This window comes from Melozone crissalis, unplaced genomic scaffold (genome assembly GCF_028551555.1).
Source record: "Melozone crissalis strain CALT ecotype California unplaced genomic scaffold, PUWL_Pcris_2 ptg000063l_1, whole genome shotgun sequence".
In the NCBI taxonomy this organism is placed as follows: domain Eukaryota; kingdom Metazoa; phylum Chordata; class Aves; order Passeriformes; family Passerellidae; genus Melozone; species Melozone crissalis.
Genome location: NW_026535841.1, coordinates 4,373,449 through 4,400,442, shown reverse-complemented (window position 1 = coordinate 4,400,442; position 26,994 = coordinate 4,373,449). Strand labels below are relative to the sequence as shown.

Here is a 26,994-nt window from a genome sequence, read left to right as displayed (position 1 = left end):
TTCTCAGCTGGCCTTACACAAAGGATTCTAGGACATGCTCATTAAGAACTGACCAGAGTTTTCTGGAACAGCTTGAAAATGCTTTTATAATTCTACTGTTTTCTCTATTATGAAGATGATTATCCTCTGAACAATAGGGAAATTACATGAATATCCAAAAGTGCAAGCTGGGAACCAACAGATTTTCTATGATAATAAATCCTGGACATAAAATACCTCCACTGTTCTTAAAATTCAGTGCTGAAGTGGTATCTGTGTCATATAGCCCTGATTAGGGCATGGGGCATTTCTGGTGGGAGAAATAAGTTTTTAAAAATTGGAAGTGTCATACGATGACAAATGCACCTTCCAGAAAGAATGATGGAGCCATTGCTGTCTAAATCCCCTAATTTATCCTCAAAGGATCTTTCTTTCAGTAGATGTTTAGTGTCCTGCTGCTCCCTGTCCTTGTTCAGCAGGTGACAAATATTCCTCTAAGTCCTTGCTGCTCCTTTGGATGTGCTCCCCTTGACTCAGGGTTGGCATTTATGTCACACATTGCTGTGCCAGGAGCCCAATCCCCAGCGCTGAGCCTGAATGGCAGCATCATAATACAGAATTGTATTATTGTTTTTCAAATGTTAATTATTAAACTTTATAGATGCAGTCAAAAGAGTATATCTGCTCTTTTGTTGTAGAGTCTGTAGTGACTCTACAACAACAGTTCCTAAACTTCTCCATATTATAATGTTCTTTTTCTGTGGTAGAGCAGTGGAGATGAGGGGTTTATTTCTTGATTGTTCTATCAATTTGCATCAGTGGCTTAATCTTCCTTGTCTGTCTGGCTTTTCTCAGTTCCAGATGTGTATGGCTTATAAAAAAAAGGTGGTTTTTGAAAGAGATACTTTTTATAAAGAGATATTTCTTTAAACACTTTTTTAGCATAAAAATGTCCCAGAGTATTTGTTGCACGCAGAGCTTGGATAATTGGTTTAGCAGACCGGCATATTACCCTTGTTTGAATGTCTTTCAAAAAAAAGGATTTACCAATAAACATGCCAGAAGTCAGGCTGATTTTATACCTAAAGACTAATAAACATTTGGATAGATCCTCATCAGTATGCACTGGTCATCTGCCTTATGACTTGCAAGTTTTTTTGAGCATAACTTCATGCAAACAAATCAATACAACATTCTTGACTTCTATTATTAAAAGGGGCACTAATTTGACATATTGAAGTGTTTATTTTCAGGGACTTATATTTTAAAAATACTTTTATTCTTGGAAAATGAAAACCACACCAAGTCTCTATGCAGTAAATGTTCCATCAGCAAGTTTTTAAATTATACATCTATTTACTGTTTATTTTTCCTAAATTTTTAAAAGCTGTCTTTATATTACATACTGTGCTCCATTCTCCTTGAGCATCAAAGAACTGCATTGGAATCTGCCCATACAATGGTCTTTTAAGGACTAGAGTTTATATTTTGAGTCAGAAAAACAGATTTCCTAGATATAAATGCTTATTTATACGACTAGGATAATTTTAGTAGTGGTAAAGTTAAATCTCTGTAATGAGTAAACAACCAAAATAATTAGTCTTAATAAGATTAATTAATAAAAATAAAAATAAGTCAGTGTATTTCCGGCTTTCAGTTAGATTTTCTAAGATTAAAAGAATATTGAGGTTTTTGTAGTTATTTTAGAATATTCAATGTACTCAAGAGCTCAAATCTATGAGAGCCTTTTTAAAGGGTTAAATTTAAATTTTGTATCAAAAATTCTACTGGCAGTAACTGAAAGGAATTAACAGCTTTATGCAGGTAAGATTTTAATATTTAATTGAATAGTTTGGAGTTGTGCAATATTTTTGTCAGTTAACAAAAGTAATTCTGTAAGCTTAAATCATCTTCTCTTTCCCTGAGAAAGGGTTCAACTTCTAATAGCAAAATCTTAGCAGCATTTTATTTTGCATTGTTTGGGAAATCTTGCATTCCATTGCTGCCTTCTCTGCAGGTCAGGTTTGTCCTGCCTATCCCTTCTCCTACCAGGCCTGTTTTATTCTGGGCCTGTTCTCTCCAGAATGCATTTGCTTACACACATGATCATTTACAGACAAGAACCCTAAATTTGACTGCCTGCTTCAGCAATACAGCATCTGTCATTTAAACCATCTCTTTATCCCTTTTTATGAATATTTTAATGCCAAGAATGTAAGCACACTTCTGTGCTATTTCCATGGAAACCTGAAGAGGGACTTGGAATGAATGCAGTGGAAGGCAGAAGTTGGAGGAGAAGGCATCTCGGGTTCTCTCTGTGCTTAGGACAGATTCAGGAGTCACTGGACCAAAATCATTTTCTATTATAACTGGGTACAAAATTAATTACAGTATTTCTGACCTAATATTTAAACTCTAAGTTGAAAATAGGAAAGCAGTACACAACCCAAGAGCTTTTACCCTTTCAATGGATTGAATAGAAAATCAGTCTACACTTCCTTAAGAAATCTGAGAAATGGACAAGTGAGAAGCAGCCTTGCAAATAAATGAAATCCCTTCCAGCCTGCAAAAGCTGGTAACTTGGTTCGTTTTCCTCGTTTCCTCTGTTGTAAGTGATTCTCAGAATGTCCCTTTCTCGATTCAATCCTAGATCCATTAATTAAGAGTCCTCCAACCAGACAGGAGTTATTTTACAGAGACAACACTAGAAGTTGATTTGTTGCAAAAGACATCAGGCAGGCTGCTAAGGCTGCTGCATTGTTACCCACGTGGAGTAAACATTAAAATAAAAAAATTTAGTATTAAAAAAAAAGTTAGTAAACATTTAAAAAAAAAAGTAGTTCTGTAATACCAGAAACAATCAAATGTTCAAATAGCTTCTCTTTTTTCCTTCCCTGTTGCTCTGTTTTGTTATCCAACTTGTCATTACTCCACCAGCACTTCCTGTGATTCCCCCTGTGATCCCACAACATGGGAATGTTTTTGCAATAAGGCAATAATGCTGCTCCTGTTGTCTCCTGAGAGAGGAGAGTCCCAGGAGACACCTCCTTGTGTAACTCAGTCTCAGCACATCTGACACCCCTCTTGATCTCAGCTATCAATTTCAGCTGGAATTATTACATGGCAAGATAAAACAAATAATGTGAAGTGTTAGATACATGGAATCCCACAGTTTAAGGAAAAACAATCTGCTCTCACTGAAATTCACACACACAATCAACAATAAAATTTGGTGATGGATGTACAAAAGGCACAGCCCTATCTTCTAGCACTGCAAATTCTAGGATTAAAGTACAAGAGCTTTTCCCCAGTGTAGGAGAGAAGGAGTTTTAGAGTAATACAAGAGGATCCATTTAGAAGCAGCCACTGCCAAGACTCTTTCTCAGATTCTTTCTCTGATTCCTAGAGAGACCCTTAAATACACCAAAATGACTCTTAGTGCACTACACTAGTTATGAGGAAGCAGGGGACAGAAGACAATAAATCTGCCTTTCTGCAAATAGTGAAATGTATGGTGGTTTTAAAAAAAGGATTCATTTGCAGGGAATAAAAATCTAACCATTATTATAAAAGAAAAACAATTAAGAATTTCATTATTTTAACAAGATCTTTGTGTTTCAGATGGCACAGCCAGGGTCTCAGAGGTGAGGAGTTTTTTCCTTAATTCCTTTGCAAGTTTGAATTATTTTAAACTGTGCAAATTTCTGTGCTAATATGAATGGTACAAACCATTATTATGGAGATCTGCTCAGCCTCTAATGGTACAAAATTATATAAGCACTGTTTCTCATCTGGAATGTACAAGTCAGAGGAGGAAACTGCACTGGAAGAGTGAGGAGGTTGGGAGTAAGTTTGAATTGTGAAGCATTGTGGGTTGAGGATGAGGTGGAGAGGAATTTAAGTGCTCTGGTGCAATCAAATAATCAAGAGTTAGTAAATGGGAGAATGTTGTTGTAACCTTATTTTGGCTGTCTTGTTTGTGTATATTTTGATTCCAACTTTATATTGATGATGGATTTTTTCCACAGATTTTATGCCTCTTTCAATGAATGCAGTGATTTTTCTATGATTAATGGGGGCTCATGTGATAGATAAGACTGTCAACTGCAGGAACACTGCCATCATCTCTAGCAGAGGAGGAAAATGTGAAATGAATGGAACACAGGGTTACAGGAAAGCAGAAAGTTAATGTGGCTAAAGCAGTGGAACACTACTGAAAATCTGTACTAGAACCTGGCATAGGTCCACGTTCCTTTTTAGTTCCAAATGTGTTTATTAAATGACAATTTTATTAGGTAATCCCACATTCTTCCTTACTTTTCTCAAAGGAACCTAATTGGAGATGCTGTGATTTGATTTATAGTAGGTCTGATTATTCAGAGCTACACCAGATATTACTGATATCTTGAAAAACCTATTAATCTTTGTTAAATAATTAATATATGTGCTGAAAACTTATGTTCTATAAAATTAGATTGGGTGTCTAGAATTACTGGGTTCCTTCTAACTATAATTTCTCATTGTATAGATTGTTTCTTCCCTATAATTTCTCATTGTATAGATTGTTTCATTCCCTATTTATAAGTTCCTTTCAACAGCACCTCTTGATCTGACAACATGCTGTGGAAACAAATGTAGTCAATGAAATATTCAGATACAATAATTATAAGCTTGAGAAGAAACCAGTAATTCTGGTTTTTGAGCAGTTCATAAACAGCAAGTCTATAGTAAAGCATGAAGCTATAAATTGAGTTGTGACTCTAAAGACAAATACTGACTACCACAGGACATTGTCCATCTTGCAGTTTGAATGAGACAGAGCTCAGTGAAGAGAAAATGTGTTCCTGTAACCTGAGACCACAACATCAGAGGGTTTGGGCTTTTCTTAAATATAGTCCTAACCCAACAAAATTATTTTTACTTCTTTGTCTGTAGCCCAACAGATTAGAATTTCCATCTCAAATATGAGAGAAGCATTTTTACAGCATACATCACCATTTCTTTCATTCTTCTCCAATTGCTCTGAAATAACTTCATAGAAATTATCTCTTGAAACTGATTTGTTCTGAATCCCACTAATGTTCCTTAAAACCAGAAGAATTTATTGAAAGTGAAGACCAGATTCTCCATGCTGGTTTTGCACTCTTAGTACTTTTCTCAGCTTAGGCAAAAAAGGCCAAGATCAGACCCAGATTCAGATCCTCTGCTTGAGGCTCTTTGCAGTTTCCCTTCAGCTTTCCTCCTCTTGCCTTTTCATTCCTGACTCTGAACACTGACCTTTGTGCCCCTCAGCCTTTGTTTCTTCCAGGTTAGTAGGAGGCAACTCAGAACCCCCACAATGGGAAGAACTTTGTTAGAATTACAGGCAAGGGTGCTAAAAATGCCCACTTGCTCCTGCTACCTTAATCCTGCAACATGGACAGGCTACAAAGGGAATGCAGTTGTTCCCACAAGAGCTCTTGCTGTGCTAAACTCTGTAAGCATCCTACCCAAAATATCTTCAAAGGTGCAATAAAACAAGAAGCCAGTCTCCTGCAAGAATTTCAGCTGCTGTGAGGGGAAGATGCATCCCTCTCCACATGTCCCACAGTCTGAGAAATGGTCTCAGGGCATGTGAGATTTTTTTCCTTGCAGTGAATTTCTCAGTATAAAGAGCCATTTACCTTTTTTGTGGATAATAGGCTGCTTTTATTGTTCAGATACTACTGAAGAATGAAACAACTGGCCAGCTTATTCTGGTGAAAACTGGTTCAGCATCAATATGAACCAGTCTCTCTCTCTCTCTCTCTCTTTCTTTCTTTCTTTCTTTCTTTCTTTCTTTGTCTGTCTGTCTGTCTGTCTGTCTATCATTTAAACACTCCAGCATTGGACAATGCAAATTACTAGAGGTCAGTACTTCTAGTGCCAAGAGCTTTGCCTACCTTTCAGTGAGAAACACTCACTGCTTCAAGTGATGGTGAAGTGTGTGAAAAAAACTTTTCCTAAGCTGGGCAAGACTAACGGGAAAGGAAAATTGCCTGGGAACTGAAGCGATTTCACATGGGTTACATAAAGGAGAAATTTTCACCAACAGGGAAATAAACAACTGATTTCTCCCCAAGGATGAGCTGTTCTGACAGCCAAAACACACAGAGCAGCTGCACTAGGTCACAGCCAGTACCTGCAGCACTCTGTGTCTGACTGTGGGCAACTATGGACATTTAGGAAAATTATGGAACAGATCAAGCATACACTGATATTTCCTGCAATTTACCCTCCCAGGTAACTGAACAGCAGATTGCATCAACATCTCTTTGTTTAAGTGCCCTTTTAATTTAATTGCTTCTTGAACCCAATTACATTTTTTGACTTTTACTATTATCATTATGATTCTCTAACATCTCATGACAGAGTTTTACATTTAATTATGTGCTGTATGGAAGGAATACTTGTCTGCTGTCAGATAAATGAATTTGATGTTTCTTACTTCCTGCATTGTAAGAAATGGTGAAAAACTAATCTGCTATTCAACATTTCCATACCATTCATGGTTTTATGAGCTCTGACGTGTTCTCTCTCAGCTATTTATTTTTCCAGATTGAAAAAAACTAGTTTATTTAAATTCATATGATAGTCATTCCATGCTTATGATAATTCTTGCTGGTTTTCTCTCTTTTCTAATGCTACTGTTACAAATGACTCCTCATCTTACATCTTTCATAAAGATCCAGAAAGTTTGAAAGCTGGGCTTGAGTGTGTTGAAATGAAAACCTACTTATTTGATAAGCACTTTTTTCTTTATATCAGATGGGTATTTTCTCCAGAAAAAGGGCATTCACAGGCATGAGATTTTGCTATCTGTCCCCGTGCCATTTAAAAAAGAAATATTAATTTCCTTTTATGTGGTCAATATATTGTTTTACTTCAATTAGGCAATTGTCAGAAAGCAATATTCACCCTATTAATACCCTTTCCCATCCTGCAATGTATTAGAAAAATGCCCATTTCAAAGAAGGTGCAATGAAAAGCATTCTTTCTTTACACACACAGTACCAGCAAAAGCTTGGATTATGAATAAACTATACAAAAGTAGGTTAGTCAGTAACCTGAAAGAGTGATTAAACATTTCTCTTTTCACTTGTGCATTCCTGTGTAGTTCTCTTGCAGATTTCTGCACTATTTCAATACCTTAAGGGCTATTCCAAGGACCAGAGAGCATCAAAGAACAGAAAAGAGTAAACCCTGGATATTCCAGAAAGGCCACAACTCCATTCATTAACTATTTCCTTTTCATGCTGCTTCAACAACAGGACAGTGATTCTTTCCATCAGAGGACAGCCCTTGTGCTTGAATTCATCTCTTTGGGAGGCAAAGTTTGAGACATGCTCAGAACTGTGTGTGTGAAATTGACTTCTTATTTATGCATCAACTATAAATATGTTTTTACATTGCATGGAATTACAGAAATGTAGGCTGGATGTGATCCCTAAAGGTCTGGACTACTGCCAACAGTAAATCAGGCCAGCTATGGCTTTATCAGTTCGTTGAGTGAAAATCCTCTATGGATGTAGATTTCACAAAACTCAGCAAATTGTTGCAGAGCTCTGCTGGTCTTCTAGAGAAAATCTAACATCTAATCTGAACCTCCCAAACTTCACTTCATGTTTATTGCTGCTTATTCTTTGCTCTAATACTGCTAGGAAGAGTTCTGTGTCACCTTTACTTCAAGTAATTGTAGGCTGTCACCCTTTGGCCTCTTCTTTGCCAGCCCAAACAAGCTCAGCTCCCTCAGCCTCTCCTTGAAGGTCACTGCAGAGTTAAGTTCTGTCTCCTGGATAGATGCAGACTGGAAATTAGGGTGACATTATTAACTATGGAGGTGGTGAGACCCTGGGACAGGTTGCCTGGAGAAGCTGTGGGTGCCCCATTCCTGGAAGGGTCCCAAGGCCAGGCTGGATGGGGCTCTGAGCAACCTGGTCTAGCAGAGTGTCCCTGCCATGGCAGGAGCTGGACTAGGTGACCTTAAAGGTCCCTTTCAACCTAAACCATTCTGTGATTCTATCAATGTCTAGACACAGAAGGCTGACAGAAGTTTAAGGGTCTCAAATGAGGACAGCGAAGTCCTGGACAACTTTATGTGTAAAACTAAGCAGTATTTCAGCTGTGTGGAATATATGCTTGAAATGTTCCTTTTGTCCTTGAGCTAAGCAAAGACCTGGAAGAAAACAAAACCAATCTAAAGGCCTGGAAGAAAACAAAACCAAAAACCCACCCCACTTGAAAACACTGAGTAAGTGTTGAAAGCAAATGATTATTACCAGGAATAGAAAAGCTGGACTCTATTACTATATAAAAAGCTCAATCTAAGGATAAAACATCCAGGTATTGACAATGGAAATACGGATTTTAATGACACTTTGAATATATTTTCAAGAACTGTGACATTTTAAATGAATATGCTTTTACCAAGAAAATGTTTTTAAGCTAGTTTTTTGCTAACCTCCAGAAATATGCAGCTTGCCTGGGATACTGTACAATGCTTAAGAAACTCCATCCCCCAAAGCAAACCTAAGTATTGTATGCTGCAAATTTATTTCTTAGAATGACATGAAGATCCTCATTTGTACTCAGGAAATCTTAATTTGCTGGTACTGTGAAAGACCCTGGAGATTCATTTTTCTATTCCCTTTATGGGATGTTTGCCCTTTTAGTACTGCTTGTGCCCCAAAATTATCCCAGAGGAGCAGAGCACATGCACTCATAAGGCAGCAGCCAGAGGCTTCTGTAAAAATGAAACTTGGCTGACTTTGGGGCAGTAAAAGCAGAGTGTTAACAGTTGTTTGCTGTGCAACTGAAACACACCAAGCCCTCCCTTAGGGATAAAATCCAAGCTATCTGCCCATTCTGTGATTCTTTTGGGTTTTTTTACTGCAGGCCTGGCAGCACTGCCCTGGCTGGACACTGGCTGGGAAATGTGTAGGTTTTATTCTGCTGGCCCATTGGGACATTAGGTTTCTTTTGTCAGCTGCAGCAGCATTACTTTTGCCAATCTATCCCTATTACTGCTTCCCAGAAATGTTGACTTGTGTGGCTGTTCTGTCAGGCACAGGACCAATACTGACTGCCCCATATTTCTATTTTCCTGAACATACCTTTTTCTAGAACTTTCCTCTGGACTTGCAATTCTCTTATGGGTAATGATAAACATAACACCTGTCACATGCCTATTTTGTCACTTCTAAATATAATTTTCCTATACTTCAGCTTACTTAAAAGATATGTATAGCCAGTCACAAGCAATAAATCAGTCTATGAGTATTTCTCCATTTCTATTTTGCCCCTTTTCTTGTTTGTAGAACAGACTTTAATACTCTGGCCAGACATACAGGAGTAGCCTTTATCTGGATCTTCTAGCATTTCTATGGAATTATGATAGTCTCACCCTTTCTGACCTTTGAATTCAGTAACCTTCTCCACTGTTCTTCTATGAGTTTCCTATATATCCTTTCTTTAAATTCCCTTTCATTTATAGGTGCTAGCAGAAGCACCTGTTGTCCTGCTCCTTTGCTTGGAAATCCCCTGGCTCAAAAATCTAATCCTCCAGAAGGGAAATTTAATCAAATTTCTTTCTCAGCTCAGCTTCCTTTTCTACAACCATAGCTTGGTGTCAGACTGTACTTAGTAGGATTAACCATTCTGCATTGTTTCTGATCTAGGAATATAAAATAGTTTTGATAGATAGTATTGAAGATTGCTTTACCCCAGTCTGTCACTGGCACAAGTGTTACTCATTTGTAACAACTGCACACCAATGTTTCACTGAGTATGCACTCCTAAGACATGAGTTGCTGCAGGCCTGAGAAGTGTCAGGGGTTAATATTCCAAGACAAATGTTGAGGACTCTGTTAAAGTAATATTCCCAATTAAATCTGCTTTGTCTGGTTTAGTCCACAGTAAGCCTTAGTAACACTGCAGGGTTTTCTCAGTCACAGAGAACATACATGATGAAATATTCATGATGTTGTTCGTTGTCATCCCATACAATAGCCAAGCCTAAAGGTCCCCTTGTAATTCTCATTCACACTGCCAGATTCAGTTATCATCTACACAGTCCTATGTACAGACAATAGCAATATTCAACAGGAAACCACCATGGGACACAGTGGGCTGCACTACCACTTTATAAAGTCTATTTTCCCTTGCTTCTCTGAACAAGAGGTATCAAATACTCACTAGTGCCTCCTTTACCAGTTCTACATTTGCATGTAAAAAGTCTAAGTATGAACAATTACAGGACATTACCTTTAAAATAAAGAAGAATTAATTTGGTAGCTTACAAATTTTGTTTGCTAATGTATAGTTTCCTCCTGATTGAGAATGAATCTGATTTAAAAAAAACTCAAACTTGTTTCACGCTTAATAATTTTTTTTTTGCCTTCACAATATAAATAGATATCTCCTATCAAAATCACACAAAATTTCTTCAGGGCTGCACTTCATAATACATATGTTTCTCAGCCTTCTATAAGCTCATTTCATAGCAGAGATTCAATATTCCTACAATATAAAATCTTTTACCATCCCTTTCAATTTCCCTTTATTGTGGTGGTATAAACCAACATGCTATGTTAGGTTTTCACCTTTCTACACTTCCCAGTCCTCTCATCTGCAGGACACTGAAAGGCACTTTGGTAGGAAAGACATAAAGAGGTGGCATGTGCATGCATGGATCTGTGTGATAGGTGCTACATTGACATTGCTGCTGTTAATTAGCTCGAGTTCCTTCCTGTTTTGTTTACAACGTGACTGAGCAGGATTTCCTGCAGTGGTTTCAGACCAAGGTAATAAATTGTTTGGGTGATGGGATAATGAGTTTGTCTGCTGGCAGAATAAGTTAAGCTGCTAAGTGTCTTAAGAACACTTCTTAGTGAATTCACAGTGGGACTTACTCTTCTATGTCACCTCTTCTCATTTTGACAGTTTAGAATTCCAACATTTTCCAGGAGAATTTTTGGCTCCTAGGATTGGGAAGAAAAAGTATAGAAACCAAAACAATTTTGTCTAGTCAAATCCTTATTGCTTACCCCATCCCTCCTGGGAGATGCCAAGGCTAGAAACAGATATATATACAGGGCAAACCAGGTAAGGAGTTTTATCCCAGTTTAATTCTACCTCAGTGGCATTCTTAATTTCTTTGAGAGGTGTTGAATTAAGTCTATTTACTTCTCTCCAATGGATAGTTTCTTCTTTTGAATTTTCAGATGAAAGAAATTTTTAAAAACTCATTAAATTACTGTAATATTTTCCCATTTTGTCCAGCAGCCACCTGAGCATATACATTTTTGTAGAAGTCTTCTTCCTTTGAACAAAAGATGAATCATACAATAGTTTTGCATGCCTCTTACCCAGCACTCAGTCAGGACTGCCTGACTGCTACACAGGAAGGACATTTCAAGTAGCACTCATTGTAGGCTTTTTTACAAGAAAAGAGTGTCTCTTTGTATTCACCCAAGCTATCACTTGCTTTCTGTATTTTTGTTTGTGAAATTATTCTGTTTTCCCTGTGCCATTACTCAAGCATAGTTTGAATTCTTGAACTAGTTTGACTTTGAGTGTCCTGGGCAATGGTATTTCCTTCATTTGTTCTGTAGACTGTCCTTATTTCAGAATGGATTCCTTTTTCTTTTTTTTTTTTTTTGTCTATTAAACTTAAGGAAAAACATCCAACTGATTCAATTACCTTTTTACCCCACTACCCCTTAGCTTCATCTGCTTTCTTCAGAAGATTTTAAGTCATGGATCTCTAAAGAAGATATTTGAAATAGAGAGTTTCATGCCATTTTGTGAAATAGCTCATAGCTACCAGCATATGCTAAATGTCAGCCACTATTGCAAGGAAAGCCTCTGCAGGAAAATGGCAATAGCTTCCACTGGTTATTCCAAGATTTACTGACATTTAAAGATTTTCTAACTTGTCTAGAAAGTAAATATTACTATTCCTGCACAAATTTTATTCATTATTGTTTATGGCTTACACAAGAAAAATTTTACTTGGTTTTGTTAGGGTTTTCAAATCCCCAAGTGCCTACCAGTTTTAAAATAATGATGATGAAAGAGATATAATGACTGGAAGATGAAGTCCTTAAGCTTTTAATACAAATGGCAGTTGATTCCCCTATTTGTGATAGTTTCTCTCTTCATAATTTTTCATTTTTAATTTCAAAGCTCTCCCAGCTGTGACTAGAAAGCTTTAGTGTGAAAGCTGAAAGGAGATACTACATTACAATTTGGCTCCATTTACAAACTCTGTTCTTTTAATTACTTGCTATCTTGATAACTGGGTCTTCCCTTTTGAAAATGCTTACTTGTTCAGAACTCTTTCCTGCTAAGCACACCTCTACTGTTCCAGAGGATGACCAGGGATGCTTGTGCCTCTGCAAACTATTGCAAGCATAAAAGCAGCCATCTGTTCCTTAGCATGTTCTTTCCCTTAAGCAACCAATTCCTTGTTCTTATGCTCAGAGAAGAATTTGCAATTAGCCCCCAACAAGGCCATCTGGGTAAGGCATTGGCATTATCTTGCTTATACCCCAGCTTGTGTATAATTATAAAATTACAGCAGCACATTTTTTTCTGACCACCTGGCTACATACTCCCTTCAGGATTCCAGAACTGGAAAAGACACTGCAGAGAAGAATGCCTAACATTATTTTACTGTTTTATCACACCTTTGGGAGTCATACAACAATTTCTTCTATTTTTCTTATAATAAGCCATAACCCTCTCAAATTCACTTTCCCCGTGATATGTAAAGTAGTTTTACAATATTGTCAAAAGCAGAAATGAGCCTGTTTTGCTGGGAGTAGATGAGTGGGTATAGTGTGTATGTTTAGTATCAGCCTTGACCTTAGAACTGTGGATATATCACTTAAGATATGGCAAGAAATCGTGTGGGATGAGGAGATGGAGCAGGGCTGGGGAGAAGGACTCAGGGATGCTGCTGGGTGAGGGCTGGCCCTGTCCCTGTCTGCAGGGACACAGAAACCTCCTGTGCTGGGCTGGGCTGAGCCCCAGTGTGGGCAGCAGGGGAGGGGAGATTCTGCCCCTCTGCCCACTGAGGTGAGACCCCACCTGCACAGGAAGAACAGAGTGAGTCCAGAGCTGGAGTGAGTCCAGAGGAGGGCCACCACGTTGATTGGTGGGATGGAGCACCTCTCCTATAAGGAAAGACTGAGAAAAATTGGATTGTACAGCCTGGAGAAGACAAGGGTTAGGGGTCACCTCACTGTGGCCTTCCAGCTCAGAAAGATGGAGAGAGACTAAACACAAAGGCCTGCAGTGACAGGACAAGGGGGAATGGCTTCAAACTGAAGAACAGTAGATTTAGATTAGGTATTAATAAGAAACTCTTCCCTGTGAGAGTAGGGAGACAATGGTACAGGCTGCCCAGAGAATCTTTTGATATCCCATCCCTGGAAGCCTCCAAGGCCAGGTGTCCATGGCCATGGCAGGAGATTTGGAGCTAGACGGTATTTAAGCTCCCTTCCAGCCTGAACCACTGTATGACTGTAAGATTTCAAGACTTGGGTTTTCCTTTCTGATACATTTCCTCATTGTTCATTGATACATTTTCCTTCTTTGGCTATTAAAATCATGACCTGGATTTGAGGGGTTCATTTCCCAAGGTATATCACACATTTATACCATGTAACCACAGCCTAGCACTGGCATAATATCACCTGCATCTTTGTTGGAAATGAGTCTTGGTTTTCAACTGAAAGAAATGGTATTCAGTTTAGTTAAGAATATTATGAATTCCAGATGTTGAGCCAATATTAAAATATTACATTGAAGAAGAAATTCCTTAGGTGTCAAGATCAACAATTTACTAATATTTTCTTTACATCCCACAAGAGATCACCAAGTTTACAGTAATTTAAAACTGTCTGTCCTCTTGTGCGTGTCCATAACATCTCCCAGTTTATGGAAGGGTTTAACTCTCTGCTTTTGTCCTTGGATTACAGATTCCAATGAAGGATTTGGTAGTAGAGAGACAGTGTTGTGATTCACTACAAAATACAGTAATGAACACAAACCTCTTAAAATGCAATATCCTGTTGGTATTACTGTTCTGAGAGTTGGCCAAAAACCTATATTAGCTCTAAAAGATTTTTTTTCAGACTATTAGTAGCGAAAACATTTTGACTGAGATAAAAATTTCTTGCTTGGTTATTTATCAGCTACAAAATCAGGAAAGGAAATCCTGAATATTTGAAAACAGATCTATCATGTTTCAGGGTATTATTTGTTGTGTCAGTATTTGCATGGTGAAAAGAAATGCATAAACATATGTTTTTATACCTATAAATCTGCTGATATTTAAACTAGGCTGGAGTGTCAGTGACCCCACCTTACAAAGGAAGAAGTAAACAACAGCCCCAAATCAGAATGTCTGGCTGAGCTTGTGTTTCAGTGTGCCCCCAGAGGCTGGTGAGTCAGCTCTGCCCCTGGCTGCCGCGGCAGTGCCAGCCTTGCCGGCGCTCCTGGGGCTGTGGGAGTGACCAGCAATGCCACCAGCCCTGGCTTGTACTGCAAACACAGAGCTACAGCAGAGCCTCCATGGAACTCACAGAACACACGCTGCAATTCTGAACAAGACCCTTAGCAAATGAAAAGGAGTAATAACACAAAGTGAGGGAAGTATAAGAGGTAATTTGAAAAGCTTATGTAAATCAGTCTGCTCCTATTTCAGCAACTGTGCATTTTTAAGAGGCATCTTTTCAGTATACAGCTTTAGTGCAAAAATAATGAACAAAACTGTTGCAGATTTCCTTTGAAATAATAACAATACATTTCATTTCCAAATAAAACAACATAAAAAGTAAATTTTAAATAAACTATATTTTCATATTAATTTTTGTGTAATAAACAGTGCATGATTATTCTCTCTTCCTCTCACCAGGTGACTCTGCTGAAGTCAAGGGAGATGCACTCGACATAACCGATAGAAATTTCACGAGAATTTAGAATTTATATTAGAAATACTTTTTTTCTATTAAAAGCCAAAGTCATCCTCTTTCCTCCACTGTTTGTTCCTTCCAAACTGGAGAACTGGCCAGAATACTTCACAGTTAAACAACAAAAATGCCCAGACTGATTGTTTTCATGCCCTCTGAACACAAGCCAGACAAATGGAACACATACATATTTGCAAATAGTCTTGTAAACCAAATATACCCTTGGTTTTTGATATCCCAAATCCCTGCTGTTCACTTACCCTGGATCACTCCCATGACTCATGATGTATGCATAACATTTTCTGAAACTTAAGCAGGCTGGAAAAATATTGACCTTGCCAAAAAAGCCTGATTAAGACATTTTCTGTATCTACTTTTGACAATACTTGAGTGATATTTATTTTAATAATCTATAATACTTTCTATTCAAAACATTGCATTTATTTACACCTACTTAGAGGTGTAAACCAAGCAATAAACACAGACTCCCGAGAGCCTGGTACCATGGACAGCTCCAGCTGCATCAGTGTAAATGTCACAGTGGCAGCAATACCCCAGGAACATTCAAGACAGCCACTGATTTTTAACAGACCTTTCTTCTTTCAGTCTGTAGCAGCATTGGATTTTAATTTCCAAACATAATTGTGGTGGTCATGCTCAATTGTTCTTAGATGGAGTTCACCTGCTCAGGGCAGCAGCCAGAGCTGTGAGCTCTCCACAGTTCTGCTGGAGCACTATTGCTGACACTGTTGTTTCCTCCCCTACAGAGTCGAATGGCAGAAAGTTTGCGTCTGTTTGATTCCATCTGCAACAACAACTGGTTTATCAACACTTCCCTCATCCTTTTTTTGAATAAGAAAGATCTGCTGGCAGAAAAAATCCGACGCATCCCCTTAACAGTCTGCTTTCCTGAATACAAAGGCCAAAACACGTACGAGGAGGCAGCAGTCTACATCCAACGCCAGTTTGAGGACTTGAATCGCAACAAGGAGACCAAGGAGATCTACTCACACTTCACCTGTGCCACTGATACCAGTAACATCCAGTTTGTGTTTGATGCAGTGACAGATGTCATCATTCAGAACAATCTCAAATACATTGGCCTCTGCTAAGAATCCTTGGGTTTAATCTGTTTTCCTGGAGTGATAAAAAACGGGCTAACTTCTTCCACTTCAGTGGAAAAAAATTGGGCAATGCTTAATAGCCCAAGGAGAGAAAACGGGGAAATCTGATATATGAACACAATTCCTCTTATACCCCTTAACCTGGTACATAATTTTCCCCAAATCTATGTTCTGGAAAGTGAGAGCCTCCTCTCCAAGAAAACCAAACACCCCCAGTGAAAAAACCCCAACCAAAAAATCAAAAACCCCAAACAAAAACAAAAAAAATATTGAGGCCAAACTCTGTGGAGATGTTTCACCACAGTCACTGCACTTTTATTCCATTTGTCTCATTCCATTTCCTACAGTGGGAGTGTTATCATGTTCTGTGTAAGAAATGACTCATCATCCAGTTGTCCTAAAATTTTATTGACATAAAAATATAAATCTGGTGAGCGACAGATGAACTTGTTTGGAGGGTGGGGAGAGGAATGCTTGTGTTTGGGAGAAAAGCTAGGTCAAACCAGAAGCTACTGAATGAGAGAGTTTAAGCAAAATACTACTTAAATCTGTAGAGAGTGGGCATGCACCCACACTATTGGTATCCACAGTCAAGAGTATGTACACATCCATCCTGTATGCACATGCACATGATCTCAGCATATACTATGTACACACCTCTGCTTTACTTTCCTGTTTCTCATGGACACCTTGCCTATTAAAGGAATTGTTGGTGCGCAACTGTTTTGTGAGTTCCTAACTGACTAGCAGCTCTTTCTGCTCTTTCTGGCTTCAAATATGCAGCAAAACTACATGAAATGAATCTTTGAATAGGCCAAATCAAGGTCGGTGTTTCTTCTACTGTTAAGGAGTTTTATACATCAAAACAGTCTTCTTTTACATCTTTTTTTGCCAAATCTTGTGGTGTTTCATGAAAAACCAAATTATATTTAAGAAGTAGGTTAGTGTTCCTTTTTTAATACAGATTAAAAAAATAAATCACAAAGCAATTTTTTAAATTATTGTTGTAGTGTCTGGATTGCTGAATGTGAAAGTTGCCAACGGACAATTCTGTTCCACTGCTCCAAATACCTTCTGGGTATTGTAATATTATAACAGATTTCCCAAGAAGCAGGAGCCATGGAGATTGTGTAGTGTATAACCTCAAAAGTCTTTTTTTGTTGGTTTTTAAAATTATTTTTAAAATGTGATGTGTTATTAGAAGGTTAAAGATGAGCGATATGAACAATAACTAAATGTCTTGTTATTTCAATTTAATAATTTAAATTATTTACAGTTTAGTGAAGTTAAGGAAACTGAAGAGATGCAATCCTCAGCTCCAGGTTTCATCTCATAAAGAAACACTACTGGATGGAGTAACATTCCTGCAAAAGTTTGAATGCATAAGAAGCTCTGTGGGACTACACTGGAAAATCTCACATGGATTATATACACCTAAGTCTTTGGTCAGTTTGTTCTTTCCCCTGCCATAGAAAAGACTTCTTAAAGACATCAGTGTAAAGTTGGTGTGTAAATAAATGTTTGATAACTGTAAAGCACATAGTACACAGAGACACAGACACACATGCACACTGGAAAATCACCTTCTACTTTTGTTCCCCTTATGTACTATGATTAGTGCAAGAAATCTCAGCCAAGGGCTCTAAGAAAATTAAAACAAAATGGTTAATAACATCAACATTTAAATTGTCCACTTCAAAAATAAATAATTCAAATGATACTGAATGTGTCTATAGTGTGTTCATTAAGTAGTGTTACAACAGTTAACTGATTGGTTAATGCTTGTGAAGTTTTCCTAATTTTGAACAAGATATTTTATCCCTGTATTGAGGACATGGGGTCCCTTTAAGCATTTCCTGCCAACTGTAACACCTGAAGAGCAGAGGCAAAAGAGCAAATGAGGCTGGGCCTTCAAGGCATAAAGGCACAAAGATCTGTCTGTCATGGCACACAGTGAGGTTTTAGGTCTCACTCCTAGTGAAGTGCTGCTGCCTGCTTGGGATATTTGCACTCAGGCTGCTTGGCTTGGCAAGTTTACTAAAATCTGTATTCAGTAATTGCTAGTACAAGCTCCTCTAAACTTTGTTTAATATTAAATTGCTATCATTTACTGGGGAAATTGTGCGGTATTTATAGTCTAATTTGCTTTTTTACATGTAATATCCAATTATTAGCCAGCTGAACTGTGGAAAAGGTGGGGAGTGAGTCAGGGCTCCCTTTCCCAATAAATGGCCTGTTAGATGTTGTGTCTCCTTCACCTCTTTCCTTCATTGGACTGTGGCCTATTCAGATTAGTGAAAGAAGAGACAAGGAAATGCCAGCATTTACAGCACAGCTTCCAGGTAAGAAAGCTGGATAAAACCAAAAGTGGAGTCAATTATCAGGAGGGTAACAGACACTTTATATTAAAAACAAAATTTTTATTCAACTAAGAAGATCTTTCTACCATAAGTATTAGAGATGATGAGGTGGAGAGCCTAGAACATTTTAACAAAGGCCCAAGGGGATTTCTAAAGGAGAGCAGCCAGCTCCAGTCCTCATTGAGTGAAAGTTATCTTGGAAAGGAGAAATGAAAGTAAAGCACTACCTGTGCTCCTACTTGACTTAAAATCAGAGGCATGGGGAGGAACAAATAAGTAAATAATTATGTTTAAATAATCAGGTCACATAATCATGTTTTCTGAATAGCAATTTCTTGCTGTTAACTCTCTAATAATTTAATTCCTATGATGTTTTTGATTTTAGTATTCTGAGTAATTCATGGTTACTCTGTTTTCCCTCTGAAGAATTCAAGATGTTGAAATAAATTATGTTTTATACAGAGTTTTCTTTACAAAAAATTCTGATTGTATAAGAAAACTGAGGCATAGCAAAGTTAGAACTAAAAAATCTGTTGGCTGAAGACAGGTGCTGAAATTAAATCCCTTGACTCTTAGTCATCCACCTGGATAAATCATGCAATAAATTTGCATCTATTTTCTCAGTTCTCAGGTTTATCAGTGATGCAGTGCACTGCCACCTGAAAGAGCTGCATTAATACAGCTGGGATTTCACTTCACCTGGGCAACAATGACATTCACAGAAGAGATGTCCCATCTGCTGCAGTAAGAATGCCATCTGTCCTTTCAGCGTTTGCACTCCATACAGCAAAACAAGTTTTGAAGGGAAAAGGTATCCTTAAAGAGTCCTTATCCACACATTCAATTAGTTATGATTTTTCAAGGGTGAAAGAGTGGACACACTGAGAGTCAGCAGTGTAGGAGAAATATTATCTCCTGGGCTCTTCCCAAACAGAGGTTCTGGCAAGCTTAAAAATCCATCATCCCATCCATTCCACCTCAATTTTCGCCTAAAAGGATGAAGGACCCATAAATGACAGGACAGGTAATGGGTAAGAATTATTAAACCTTTCCAGTGTTAACCACACCATAATGAAAGATATTTTTTCCTGGACCTATTTTTGCAGTTGCTATTTCCAAGGTCATTTATCATTGCATAACACCCTTTCACTAACATTATCAAGTATTATATATGTCAACTAATTGTTTTTATAAAGAGAGGAAGTTTTGCTATTAATTTCTTTAATGTTCCTAATTTTCTCCTCCTGCTGGCCCTTCTCCCTCTTGTTCTCTATTGAACATATATATCTATCTATTTTTGTCTTTCTTCTGCCCATTATTTTTTTTTCATTAAGTTGTTTTTCCTTCTGGAAATGTTACTCCTCAGTGTTCTCCCAGTCTTTGTGCATTCTCCTACCTTTTGGTTTTTAACTATCTCACAGTTCCTGGAAGATACTGGTACACATCTTAAATTTAGGAATCAAAAAATACTCTGTAAGTGGATTTGCTCAAAATAACCACATTTTCCTAAATTACTCATTTTTGGAGAAAGCCCAGGTGGTCTGGCATAGAGCTAGCTGGAGTCACTGACCACTTCCCAGCTAAAACAGCCACACTTCATGCCAAGGGCATGTCCAGCTTCTGTTCCTTTTTGTCTAGCACAGAGCAGGATGCTTTACTGGCCCTGCAAATTACCTCAGCTCTGGAGAGCAGCACAAATGGAGCTTGGAGGGCTGCAGAGCTGCTGACCTCCTGACCCAAGGTACACCTGTTACCCTAGGACAAAATTCTACCTCATTTTCTGGATGGGAGGTGTAAAGTGAATGCAAGGAGCAAAACAGTTTCTTGGCTAGCTGGAAAAGGCTGAATTACCAAGCAGAGACTATTTCTGTACCTGTAATATGTCAAATGAATTACGTCAGGCCTTGTGACTCTTACTACTTATAGGAAAATATTTGTGGTTATCCTTGATTCTTCCCCAAATTGTCTCATAGCAGAAAGTTTTGCACCTTTTCATTTTCCTTTTCAATTGCCCTCTGTATGTGAGTCCATTCTACACTGATACAATTCTGCCCCAGGATTTATCTTCCAGCTCTTAAATACAGGCATGTATATTTTTATAGATACATTATATTTTTAATCTAAATAAACAGAATACATGACTCAAAAACCCCCACCTTTTCCAGTAATTACTCAGAGCTGCTTTTACAGACTTTTCTATACTGATGTTCACAAAGTTGTTTAGCCCAACACATTAATATCCTTCATATGAATGGAATTATTGAAGACTTCAAAAAGGATTGCTTGCATGTAAAAATACATCTTTAGATTTTTTAGAATTCATGTACAGTTAGGAAGGCTCTAAGCATTCATTTAATTCTTTTCAAGCATCAGTAATGAAACTGAATTTCTCAGACAATATACTTTGCTATGAATTTAAACAGCATGGTTTTTTAACTGAACATTTCTACTGAATTGTAACTGAATTTCAGTTACAATTTTATTTTAAAAATTGTAATTTTTATCAACTGGAAGAGAAGTTTAAGACTAATGTTCAGATGAAAACACTTATGAAACTAATGCACTGTGATGAACAGATGATCCACACCTTGAATAGAAGGGAAAAAGTGAAATTTTGATGCAAGATTCTGAAATACCAATTCAAGCATGCAGTGCACTGTATCTTGAGCAGGTTGCCTTAACTTGCATAAAACCTAAGTTAACTAAGGAAAATGAAGATGAGCAGAAATACACAAGATACTGTTTTTAAATATGAGTTTCAAGGGAAATGGAATAAATTAAAGCTGGAGCATAGGTGAATTTACCTGACTTCCTCTCTGTGTTGTCTACTTGAATACTGAACTGCTTAAAGCCTCCTACCTTCAGGTAATCTTGCCAGCATGTCAAAGACCTGATGGGTGTTCTTCCGACAGATATCCACTGGATCATCCAGGAGCCCAGCCAGGGCAGAGATGACTCCCCTTCGTATCAGCCCTTCCCTAGAAACAACAATGGAGGACACATTTAACACAACATAATCTGTTTGAGATATTTAATCCTCAGATGACTCCCCTTCGTATCAGCCCTTCCCTAGAAACAACAATGGGGGACACATTTAACACAACATATTAAAGCTTGTATGTATTTGAGATATTTAATCCTCAGATGACTCCCCTCCATATCAGCCCTTCCCTAAAAACAATGGAGGACACATTCAACACAACATAATAAAACTTGTATCTGTTTGAGATATTTAATCCTCAGATGACTCCCCTTCGTATCAGCCCTTCCCTAGAAACAACAATGGAGGACAGATTGAACACAACATAACAAAACTTGTATGTATTCGAGATATTTAATCTTAACTGCTCTTCTTTATGCTGCATCTGTCTGACAAAACTTAGGAGCTGTTCTTATTTCTCACTGCAACATCACTTCCCACAGGGTTCAGTAAACTTTGAATTGCACCCACCTGCCAATACTGTGCAAAGCCATTACAGAGAGAACTTCTGTTGTTTTCTGCCGGACAGTTCGGTCTTCATGCACCAGCAAAGCCTTCAGGCTGTCCAAGAATCCTACGAGACATCAGAATTCATTTTAACATTTCTTACTTCCAGCATTTATTTGAAAATAGCAATATTCAGCGTTTATCTCACAACTTGAAGTGCCTCAGAAATTTCAGCTTGTCCTGACAGTGAAATTCTCATTGTCATATCTCAAGTAAGGAAGAAACTTTCAAATTTTAAGGCCTACTGCCAAAAATGTCACGCTACAAACAAGCTCCTGACTCCTTATCAAGTTCAATCCTAATCCTGCAAATATAAAGTGACATAACTCTAAAAATAAGACAGTAGAGCTATTGATGTCTTTAGAAAAGCGTGTTTTTGCAGGATTGACACTCACTTGTCTTTTTTGAACAGAAATAAATGTGGTGAACCATTAGTGATTGTGTATGCACATATGGCACTCACCAGAGCCAAAAAACCTAACAACCCCAAACTAACAAAAATCTCACATTGCTTTGGCAATCAACTGTTCGTCAAACACCAACCTAATAAATTTTGAACATGACTAGTCTCTTTTATGAGAGAAAAAAAAATGTAAATGGAAGTAAATGGAGAAAAAAGCAGTAGCAAACAATGAATTTTTTTCGGTGTTACATAATGAGCTATGTAGATCTAACACAGACTGCTAAAATTGCAAAAATAAACTTGTGGTTTGGGGTTTTTTCCCCCCCAAAAACCAAAATTCAGGATTCTTCCAAGCTTTAAAAATAAGTGGTGGCCAGCTGTAGTCCTGCTGAGTATGAGAAATTTGGTTATATTCCTTTCTTTTTGAATTTGTCATCAAGTTCCAGGCAAGTGGGTGATGATGGCGAAGGGGTTTTAACTTTGAACTAATTAGGTGGGGGTTTTTTATTAGCCTATGTTAGGAATCAGCTAAAATTGGAATAAAGTTTGGGGACATGGTTTAGTGGTGATCATGACAGGGCAGAGTTGACAGTTGAACTGGATTATTTCAGAGGTCTTTCCCAACCTTAACAATTCTATGATTCTGTGGAAAGAATGATTCTGCACTACTTTTGTATTTAGAGGTTGATAAAACTTACAGTGAGGCAGTGATGAATCCTAAAGTGAGGATAATTCTTATAATAACTGTCATGTAAATGGTATTATAATATTCCTTACCTTTCTAAGGTAAAACAAACAGGAAATTTTTCCTGGGCATTTTGCATCATCAAAGATATTGTAAGGAAAAAGTAATGGAAGAAAGTGAAGTGGGGCTCCCCCCTGACCCTGCCCCACTGTGTCAGAGCCAGTGAGAACAGACCACTTACCTAATGCTATTGCCTGGTAGACTTTTTCTGGATCGTGGACCAGATCGCAGAGAGCCATCAGCGCCCGCTGCTGCGTCAGCAGCTCGGGAGACTGCAGCTCCTCATTCAGCTTAGGAAGGGCTCTCCTCCCAAAGGCCAGAGCAGCTTTGGTGGGGTCTATGTCAGGGGGGAGGTACGCTGAGATACGAGGCTGTGCCATCCCAAATCTTCCTGAGAAAGATTCTCCCTATCCCTAGAAATAGTCCAAAATGGTTGTACTTGGTGACTGGGCAGATAATGTACCATAAAGACACCTACTGACTTTGAACAGTGCTCTGTGTCCCCAAGGAGCTCTTTGAGCAAACATACACTGTCAGGAAGCTGTGAAAGAGGCTGGGATCGTGCATCATCAGCACTAATGTGTGTTCATCTGCTGAATTGTCTTAATCTGGTTTAGTTCTCACTGAACACTGTAAAGAAAAGAGAGAGAGAGAACGCTTAAAATTTCAAGGAAGGATGTTAAAATTGATGAAGGGAATGCTTTTTAAAGGCTTCAAGTGAAGCAGCCCAATGCCCAAAAACGGAGAGGGCTCAAAATAATAAAATTAAAGCAAAGCAAAACAAAATACCTCCTTTTTCCCTAAGGGGGGGAAAAAAAAAAAAAAAAGGCATTTTAAAGGGATCTGGTTAAATCCTGCCCTCAGAATTCGGTAACGTTTGATAGAATACGTGAGGGCTGCCCCCCCGACCCCCGCCCTTCCCTCAGTACGGAAAGCGCCTCAGCAGATTGAACACTTCGACCTCCAATACAGAAAACTGCTAACAGCAAAAACAAACCCAAAAGTTAAAACAGCCTCTAAACAGCTTTACTTCTCCCTTCAAGGCAAACGAAATAACTAAATAATCGAAAGCGCCGTGTGCCATTACCGAGCCCCCGCTCCCGCCCCTCAGCGCCGGCCGCCCCTCAGCGCGCGCGTGCCCTGGTTGCCACAGCGCCCGCTCTTTCCGTACGCGCCTCTTCGTGAATAGCGACCAACGCCGCTGAGCCCCGGGCCCGGCTGCGTCACCAGCGTGAGCACCGCGCTTGGCAGTGCCCGCGCTGAGGGAGTTACGTCAATGGCGTAGGTGGCAGCGGGGGCGCGGCCGCTGAGGGGAGCCGTGAGGGGACGGGACGGGGATGGGGGTGTCGCCGTGAGGTTCCGGAGTGGCAGCCGTGCTGCCTCAGTTCTCTGCTCAAGTGTGGAGTTTCTCTTCTCGCCCCCTGTTTTCAAAGTAGTTTTACTTGAACAAAATCGAGGAAAATTCCGAACGAACAAAATGGTGGTCGAGTTAAGGGCAGAAATACAGCAGGCGAGTGCCCAGGGGTACAAGGGCTGAAGGGAGCGCAGTAGTTTTGGACTAGATTTTCGTTCCTAATCTTCTCTGAAATGTCACTATGAACAGCTAGAATGTGTAGTGAGGGTTTCCATCATTACTCAGTTTCACATAACTGTTCAGAAGAAGGTACACGGGAAGAATGGATCATTGCAATGTTGTGGCAGAATTTAAGGGTGTTCTGGATTGTCAGATGTTATCTGGCATCAGGAAAAAAATTCTGAACAGCTTGTGCTATAAAAGGATAGTGCAGATAGTGAAGTCATTGAGATGTTTTTCATTATGTCTGAGTAACAATTGCAATAATCAAAATTCTTAAAAAGGATTTTACAAATCCAAAGTAGTTCTGATCAGCCGGATTAAAATGCATCACAGGAATAGGTTCTGGTTTGTTGATCTTCAAATCCATAAAAGAAAAATTGCTAGTCTAAAAAGGAAAGTATTCATTTTTCTGCAACCTTTTAGAGCTGATTATTTATTTTACAGGTGATTTATCTGAATTAGATTAGACTTCCACTATGTACTTGTAAAAGTTCACCTGATTTCCATAGGAAGAGCATGAACTTTTCTCAGTGTAGACACAGTAGGACCAAATCAGACACTTGTTCCTCGGTGTTACCTCTGCTTTTGGTGTGAATTATTCTGTCTTGTCCTTCACTGCAGCTTGGAATACTGATTTTGTTAGTGGTTATGATGTTCACTTATTTTATGTATGCCTTCCTCATATCCTTTGTCTCTCCACAGAAGCTGCTGGCACTACTGTTCTTGCAATGTTGAGATAAGGAGGGTTGTGATGCCATGGAGACACTGTGTTCCCAGCCCTCCCTGCTGACTGAATCCCCTTTCAGCTCTTTAAGAAGAGAAAATATGCATCATCCTCAGTATGTTTAGCAGCTCTTTATTTCTTAAATTATTTTCCTGTAATGGTGTCTCTTATTTGTTGATATGGTAAGTTGGGATATGCTTATGTGTGTGTCAGATTTAGATTAAATACATCAAGTATAAGTGAAAATAGCCTCTCAATTTTGAAATATATCTGTGTGGTTGTCTTGGTCCCTCCTGTACTTCATTCACTGGGATGGTTGAACTGTGGTTTTTGTAGCTTAGTTTGTGAAAGAGCTCTAGGAGAGGAGCACTGAGTCAATCTGTGTACACATGACAAGTGTTTACCTTGCTTAGGAGGTGTTGAACTCCAACTAGAACATGCAGGAAGCAAGTTAGTGTTTGAAACTCTTACCAACTCATGGAGTTCTTGTTTTCAGAACCACACTAATAGTTCTGACATTAATTAAGACATTGATATTGCCATAAAATCATCCAAGCTGGCCAGAAGGGCAGGAGCACACCATAACAAGGGTCTAGACTTCTCAAGGTTTATATGGTCACAAGTAGCATAAGTAGAACTCTCCATATGGCAATAGATAAATTCTGTGATGTCACCTTTGGTGAACAACCCATCAGCTGCAAATCTGGGTTCTTTGTGGGGAAGTGGCTGTTTTGATACAGTTGAGGTCATATTTGTGCCTGAAGTGATTTAAAAGCAATTTCTCATGGAGGAGAATGTAGGGGGATAGAATATAAGAAAATAAAGATAGTGTAGAAAGTAATCTTACCCCTAAGGAGCTGCAGCTGTGCCAATTATCAAAGATTGGGAACAGGCCTGACTTTACCAGGCCACAGCTGTAAGCAATGAGCAGAAGAGTGCTATAACAGAGTGGGGTGGCTGGGTGAGAGGGGAATAAAGTCAGTTGGTGCTTTGTGAAGGAGAAAGAGTCAGTGCTCTGAGGAACTGACCATGAGAAACACCAAGAAGGTGTGACACTTTTGTGATAGGAGACAACAGTGTGGAACTTCTGCAGTAAGATGACAACAGGAGGCTAAAACATTAATTCTGGATAGTGGGCTAGTGATTTTTCTTAAGCATTATTTTTTATGTGTGCTTGTAAGACACAACTCTAGGGTTTTTATTCTGTATTTGCTCACTGTTTAAAATTACTGGTCTGCTTTGATATGCAATTTAACCTTTTTAGTCTGCTGCAGAAGTGGGAGAGGCTCGTCTCCTTGTTCAAAACCTCTTCCTTTATCAAAATATGACTGTTAGAATGGGAGAGCTTTGTTTTCTCCTCAAAGTTGAAAGTTTAAATCCTAATAAAATACGTAGCAAAATCTCTTAGCATCCTAAGTTGCACTCTGGCTTACTAAATACTGTTTAAATTAATGAGTTAATTGACAAAACTTAGGTAATGCAAAATGGCTGTGTAATTTCTTATTCCTTGTCTTTGGTGTTTTGTACATTAGAAAGCAAGATTATTAATGAGCAGAAAGACATTTATATAATTCAGAATGTCTCATTGGTGGCATGCGCA

At 38.6% G+C, this 26,994-nt stretch overlaps 2 protein-coding genes across 2 annotated transcripts in view; one reads left to right on the top strand and one right to left on the bottom strand.

The window, feature by feature from the left end:
• The window catches only part of GNAZ (G protein subunit alpha z), a 50,166-nt gene extending 32,347 nt beyond the window's left edge, over positions 1–17,819 (top strand). Inside the window, exon 3 of the mRNA XM_054288854.1 lies at positions 15,743–17,819. Coding sequence (XP_054144829.1) covers positions 15,743–16,087 — 345 coding nt within the window. The 3' untranslated portion in view covers positions 16,088–17,819. The remainder of the gene's footprint in view (positions 1–15,742) is intronic.
• RSPH14 (radial spoke head 14 homolog) overlaps positions 1–24,215 on the bottom strand; it is a 72,943-nt gene extending 48,728 nt beyond the window's left edge. The window contains exons 1-4 of the mRNA XM_054288855.1: positions 24,182–24,215; positions 23,276–23,724; positions 21,911–22,013; positions 21,319–21,437 (exon numbers count right to left, since the gene is read on the bottom strand). Of these exons, the coding sequence (XP_054144830.1) occupies positions 21,319–21,437; positions 21,911–22,013; positions 23,276–23,474 (421 nt within the window). The 5' untranslated portion in view covers positions 23,475–23,724; positions 24,182–24,215. The remainder of the gene's footprint in view (positions 1–21,318; positions 21,438–21,910; positions 22,014–23,275; positions 23,725–24,181) is intronic.
• Between the last annotated feature and the right edge of the window lie 2,779 nt (positions 24,216–26,994).